Here is a 6922-nt window from a genome sequence, read left to right as displayed (position 1 = left end):
CACACACACTCACACACACACACTCACACACTCACACACACACCTCTGTAGGGCGGCTGCGGTGTGGTTCTGAGGAACAGGCCTTTAGCGCTCCTCCCTGATCGATCGTGCCGCACAGCGAAGCCCAGTGTGTTACAGCGCAGCTGCTTGCAGTCCAGACACAGGCCTCTGCTGAAGGCACTGTCGTCACGGCAACGGTAGCCTATTATGGGCTGGCTGGCGTTGATGAGGGAGTCGGTGAAGAGTTTGACGGCACGCTCGTGGGCGCATTTAATGGTCTTGGGAACTCCTATAAAACAGAGTGTCTGTGTGGAAATGACTATGTTCACTGTGCTGTGAAACAGCAGGTGAGGCGCTGTTTGCGCTCTATTTTTAATCGTTGGGTGTATGTAAATATGCACTAGGCAGACGCATTTCAGTTGAGCCTGCTGTTTCACATAAGTGTAATGTTTTTGTAAGAGTGTGTGCCATTAAAAAAGTTAAAGCACAGACAGCCTCATCAATCCCCATAATGCATCATCTCATGTGCAATATAACCATTTATTAAACTTGTTTTCCAGTACAAATATCTAAATATTATTTGTATTAAAGATGCATTCACTTGATTACTAAAATGACTTAACATATTAAGTTTTGTTTTCTGCAAAATTTATCAAAATTATGTATGTTTTTGCTTAAATTGAAAAAAAAAAAAAGCTAGCAGGGCAAGAAAAATAATATTGTTTCCCTTTGAATTAAAATGATTGTTCTTACCCCATTGGCAGATTTTTTAATAAGCAAAAATTAACAACATTTTGATCAATTTTTCATAAAATATTGCTTAATATCATAAGTCATTTTGCTAATCTTGATTCAAGAACCTTTAAATATTTGTACTAGAAAACGAGAAAGATAACCATTTTTTGCAGTGATATTTTATATATATTTTTTATATATGATATAGTTTCATGTTAATTTCAGTTACAGTTTAGTAATTTTGTTGTTGTTTATTGTCATTTTTATTACTTTTTGTTGTTTTTAATGTAAGCATGTCTATATAGTTATGATACATTTTAATTTTAATTTTACTTTTATTTACTTTAGTCATCAAGTTAAACTAGAAACTAGCTTAAATAAAATAAATTTCAATTAAAAAAAATGTTTTATGTTTTTATGGTTTTAGTTTTAGTTAATATATAACAATGGTTAATTTATAGTTTATATTTAGTTCATATATGATATAAGTCTGCTGTGCACTGGAAGCTTCAGTCACCAAGACATATTCCTCATTCAGCTGCTTCTGAATCTGACTCATCTTTTAAAAACGTTTTAAAAAAGATTTCTGCGTTTTGTGTAATTAATCAAACACACAAGAACACGTCCAGTTTGAATGGCCTCTTATGTAAATAAATGCAAATGAATCCTATCAAATGTGTCCATATTTTGTCCAGCTGTACCTTGCAGGCCGTACTGGAAGACGTTGCTGTAAATGTCCAGCATCTTGCAGCCGGGCTGAAAGGAGCCCCCGTTGGGGTAGAAGTCGACGTGAGCGACGCTCTGCTTTATTCCCACGCCCGGCACGATGCTGGAGCCGGTGAAGGTGTGGACAGCATCCACGAACTGAGCGTCGTCCGGAGACAGTCTGTCAAACGCCGGCAGACCCTCAAAGTGTGGCCCGGCCGGATCCAGACCTGCAGCAAACACACAAACACTTCATGTGCTTCATCCAGACTCAGTGATCTGGACTCTGAAAGACACCGGTGGAGAACGTGGGCATCTCTCTACACATCTGAGTCATGTTAAAATCTACACTTCTTCATTCTAGTGATTAGAGATGTGACGGTATGAAAATTTCTTATCACGATTATAGTGACCAAAATGGTCACAGTTATCAGTATTATCACGGTATTGTTAAAATGTGCTGGAAATTTTCAAAAACTACTGACACATAAATCCTTTCACAAAGTGTTATATTTAAAATCGACAAACAACAAAAAATTTACTTTTTGTGTGCATAAACACTAAAACAAAAACATTACCAATGATGGCCAGATTTTAAATGACAACATGACTGACAGCAGTTTATCTAATAACATGTACGAAATGTTCAAATAACACTTTGAAAAGGTTTCATAAAATAGTAAACCTCACATTTTACCTCCTCACAAAGAAAAGAGTTGTCAAAATGATAACTGATAAATAAATGATTATCTGTATTTTATCTGCTCCATAAATACTTATTAGGTATTACATGGAGCGAAGGTGAAAACAAAATGCCATCTAATCTTTTCTGAAGACAGTCAGAACCTTCAGAGGTACATTCATGTAATTGATTCATATTAATATGTATAATTAAAACCTCCCAGCTTTCCTCCATGTTTTCACACAAAACGAAACTAACGTTACTCTGCGTGTTGTGCGCACCTGTTTTTTTTTTGTTTATTTTTACTTTCTTAATACCAGACAAAATAATGGGATGGAATAATGATTTTTTGAATGCTCAATACACCTATTGTAGCCTACCTGAAAATAAAACACTGTTTATTTTATTTTATACTATGTGTATTTGCAATGTGTATCTTTGTTCTAATTTTTTAATAACAAAGATAAAATAATGACAGATTTTTATCTTCACCCACTTTGGCCTAAATAACTGCCATACTTTTGTATATTTTGTTACCTTGAAAGGCTTTGTCTTTATAATAGGTAAATTAGTTTGGCTGTAATGCTCAAACAGCTTGCAAAACAGAAAAACCAACATGACAAATAATCGTCATAAAATCGTGAATCATGATATTTCTAAAAAAAATCGTGATATTTTTGCCATGAGGGGGAACATAAAAGGCAGAATTGGTACTAAATAAAGAGCTGTTTGGGAGCCGAAAGAGACGGTTCTTTTTGCTGAGCTGAGCCAAATGATCCGGGATCCCTAAAAAGAACCGGAATTCCCATCACCAGCGGTCAGATGATGGTCTGCACCATTGTGTGCTCAAACATTCAGCTGTGTATTCTGATGAAATCTGAAGGTAAAGCTTCTCCAGCATGTGTGTGCTTGTGGCTCTGATGTTTATGGTTCATGTTCGTCTGAGACGGAGTGACAGTCGCTGAGATGAATCTCCAGATCTGATAAATCCTGTCTGATCACGTGCTTGGCTTCATCTTACCAGTAATGCGGCCCACTTTCCTCAGTCCTCTGAAATGGCTTCCAGCGAATCCGGCCACATGCGCTCCCAGACTGTAGCCGATCAGATGGACGTCATCCATGCAGAGCTGCGCCACTTCCTGTCCAGAGAGGAAGTGCCATCAGGACTCAAGCGGTTCACTCTTAGATACAAATATCACAGCCTCCCAGAGTCGCACTGCACTCGATTATAATGTAATTCATAAATATTAAACCCTTTTAACATTATTAAAAGTACATACTGAGTGACTGATACCACCTTTGTTATGGAATACACTCGTTGGTTTGCCGTTTTAACGCACATTTTTGCTTTAATTTATTTTCAAGATCTGAGGTAAACTATCTATTGTTGCTTTCAGTATGGTTATAAATGTCACACAATATGATATTCAAACTCACATTAGACACTTTTAACTTTGAATAAGACATAATCAGTACTTCAGATGATCATTTTCACAGTTTGTATGCTGTTGTTCCAGCGGCTGGTTAGGACAAAAAGATTAACATGGAAAAGATTTTCACTCGGCGTCGCGTATAGTTAGGACACGGTGTAATAGAACGTTTGTTCAAAGTTATCTGGTCTTTAATAATGCTCTCAAACTGTTATTTATACATTTTTCACAGAGCATTTTCATTATGAAACGTTTTAGTTGGATGTTCATCTAAAGTTTCTTAAATGTTGCTTCTTGTTTCAGAATGTTGAGAGAACATTCAAAAGTAACAATTCCAATAATGTTTGCAAAATGATACAATGGAATGTTTGCTTGACATTCGCATAACCAAGAAAAATTTTTATTTAACCCTGTTCGGCCATTTTTGACTGAAGAATTTTTATAGTTTTTTTTATTATTATTTTTTATTTTTTTTTAAATGTACTTCATCGGAATGGTACGAAACCTGGTAAACTTGCTGATAGCTCTAAAAGAATGACCACAGAGTCGCCAGAGTCTGTAGAGAAAAACATTCATCAGACTTGTACTGTTTGCAGTCAAAAATGGGAGCTGAATCTAGTGGAAACGTTAGGTGCTGCACCCAAACTAAATCTGACTGAAATCTCATTTTTTGAGATGTCAACCTCAAATTTGGAACACAACTTGTTTAGATTTATGCCTTTGATTTTTATACGTTTTGAAAAATACATATTTCTAATATAAAATTAGTATTTTGTGCATTATTCATAATAATGAACATTATTTTTATAACTTATTTTGGTTTTTATTTATTTATTTTTTAGCCTTTTCCACTTCAGTCTGCAAAATGTCATCTTTATTAAGAAACCAAACTGAAACAAGTCTGTGCTTCAAAACATTCAAGATTTACAGCAGTTTAAGTTTCTTGTCTATGCTCAAAAAGTGATTGGGGAAGCTAGCGAAATGTTCTCAAAACATATTTTTGTTAGCTGGGTTAATCAATCTCTCCATATTTTATCCTCTGTTGAAGAGTCGTAGAAGAGCAAATGGGAACACAAAACATATATTTGCTGTCGCTTCCGTGCACCACTATACATGTTTACCCAACTATGATGACTTCCCCTTCTGAGAACCCCAGAAATAAGGTTTGTGTTGGGTTTGGTTCAGCAAACGTTTCCACTCAAGACCTTCATTACCTCCAGCCATTTGAGCAGCGCGGCCACGTCCCTCCCCACCTGTCTGCTGTTCTTGGCTGCGACTGGATACGGCTGAAGCGCCAGCTTCCTCCAATCACTGATGAGAACATTGACCCGCTCGAGCCGGACCTTCAGCGCAGAAGCCAGATCAAAGATCCAGGGCTCCATGCGTCCATTCGTCTGAGAGCAGCAGGAAGAGCTGACGTCATTCACACTCAAACATGCGGCAAAACAAAGCCATCGCTCAAAGTCTTTCCCGTGTCCTCCGTCTCGAGGAGCTTCCTGTCTGCTCTACATGTTTGTTGGCTTGTGAACTGAGTCGTAAAGCAGCGATACGCAGCGTTTAACAGGCAGTAAACACAGATATGATCTCGCTTTGCCTGAGAAACAGCTCTGTGACCATTAAACAGATTGCTTTCAATAGGAGGAACTACTTTATGAAGGTAGATTTATGATTATTGAAGACATTTCCAAGAACATGTAAAGATGGAAAATTGAATGGAACACAATATAAAAATCTGAGTCAACTTGAGTTGTATTAGCAACACCTCAGAGTTTAAGAATTCAACTTCTAACTAATTTCCTTTAGTTTTTAAAGCATTTTACGAAAACATCTTAAGTGTTGAATTTCTCTGCTCTCAAACGCTAGAATACTGGAATATCTTCTACTGTTCCTTCTGATCACACTGCATTAAAGTGCTGTTCTTCCTCAGTGTTTCTGTCTGGTTTTCCAGTGCAAATGTTTAAAGATCCTTAAATCTAGATACATTCACTGGAGATGCAAAATGACATGAGATATAAAGCCTTGTTTTATGTGTTTAATGCTTCCTTCAGTGAGTTTTTGATTAAAATGACAACAAATATCTGCCAATGGAATCAGAAAACAAGTTTTTATTCCCTACTGACAGATATTTAGGGCCCAAGCCCTAAGGGCCCTATTGTTCTTCTAAGGATTATTCTTGTTATTCTTGCTATTCTTGTTCTTGTAAATGTATCTTGATTTAAGGATGTTTAGATATGTGTACTGGAAAACAAGACAAAAATACTGAGGAAGATATTCATTCTTTGCAGTGCGTGCAACATTTAATGCCGTGACTTTATGAATTTAAGAGTTTCTGCTCTCAATTAAGACCTTAATTTGTGGAGGGGTGAATTGAGACTTCTTAAGACCTTCTTACGAGCCACATAAAGGCCGTTGTGTGTTGTTTCTCTCACCGTCCAGCCGTGTATAATCAGCACCAGCGGGTCGCTGCGGTTGTAGGCACATCTGTGGAGGGTTTCGGACTGGAACGGGACCACGGCGCAGGTCTCCTCAAACACACTGCCCTCGTGATACAGATGGAAGCTGGACTTCAGCACCGTCTTTACTGGAGGAGTCTCTGCTAAAATTAAACCCAGATGTGTAATTTCAGAGCACGAAGCCCCGTCCCATCACGCCGTCCTGCGGCTTTCAGGACTTTCCATGGCAAACGTTCAAAGAGCTTCTCTGAGAACATGCAATTAGACAGTGAAGTTTGCTGTGTCAGTCTAAAATAAGAGCTCCATGGCATGCTTTAACCCGGCTGGTGGATCCAATAGTATCCAGCTGCAGACCCGCAGCACCAGCAGTTTCAGAACCGCAGCCACAGAACCGGAAGTGAGGGGCGGCGTTATTGACAACGAGAGAGCACGGTGAGTAGTCTGTAATGTTTTTGCTATCATATGTTTAATAATTATCGTATATATTACGTTAAGCATTTATCTGCTAAGTACTTAACGTGTGCTTGGCTTTATTATCTTATATTGAAACTTGAATTTGTGGTCATACTTTATAGTATATAACTTGTTTCTGTGGATGTTTCGATTAATTTTCGGATGCATGCTGTAAATGGGCCTTGTAGTGAAGTTTTGAAGACGTTTATTATTCATAAAAATAAATAGCTTGCTTTAATTCCCTCTGGTATATGCATTGTTTGTGTGTTAATATTACCTTGTAGTTTAGTTATTTTAATCCCAATCATTGAGATAATTGTGTGTGGCTTCATCTCTTGTAGAGACATATAAGGATTCAGAGAGCTGACACATTACCTGAGCTGCAGCAGTGCAACAAGTGTTACAGCAATTACCAGCAATTTTCTGCTTGACCAGCATGTTTAAGCCAGCCAAACTGGTCAAAT

General features: G+C 37.7%; 1 protein-coding gene across 1 annotated transcript in view; it reads right to left on the bottom strand.

Moving 5' to 3' along the window:
• Window positions 1–23: 23 nt before the first annotated feature.
• Window positions 24–6922, bottom strand: part of LOC107704188 (hepatic triacylglycerol lipase-like) — a 9368-nt gene continuing 2469 nt past the window's right edge. The window contains exons 2-6 of the mRNA XM_016507075.1: window positions 5982–6148; window positions 4767–4946; window positions 3144–3261; window positions 1437–1670; window positions 24–289 (exon numbers count right to left, since the gene is read on the bottom strand). Of these exons, the coding sequence (XP_016362561.1) occupies window positions 24–289; window positions 1437–1670; window positions 3144–3261; window positions 4767–4946; window positions 5982–6148 (965 nt within the window). The remainder of the gene's footprint in view (window positions 290–1436; window positions 1671–3143; window positions 3262–4766; window positions 4947–5981; window positions 6149–6922) is intronic.

Source organism: Sinocyclocheilus anshuiensis, unplaced genomic scaffold, assembly GCF_001515605.1.
Source record: "Sinocyclocheilus anshuiensis isolate Anshui unplaced genomic scaffold, SAMN03320099.WGS_v1.1 scaffold1228, whole genome shotgun sequence".
Taxonomy (NCBI): domain Eukaryota; kingdom Metazoa; phylum Chordata; class Actinopteri; order Cypriniformes; family Cyprinidae; genus Sinocyclocheilus; species Sinocyclocheilus anshuiensis.
Note: the sequence above shows the minus strand (reverse complement) of the source record. Positions and strands in the feature narration are given on the sequence as shown.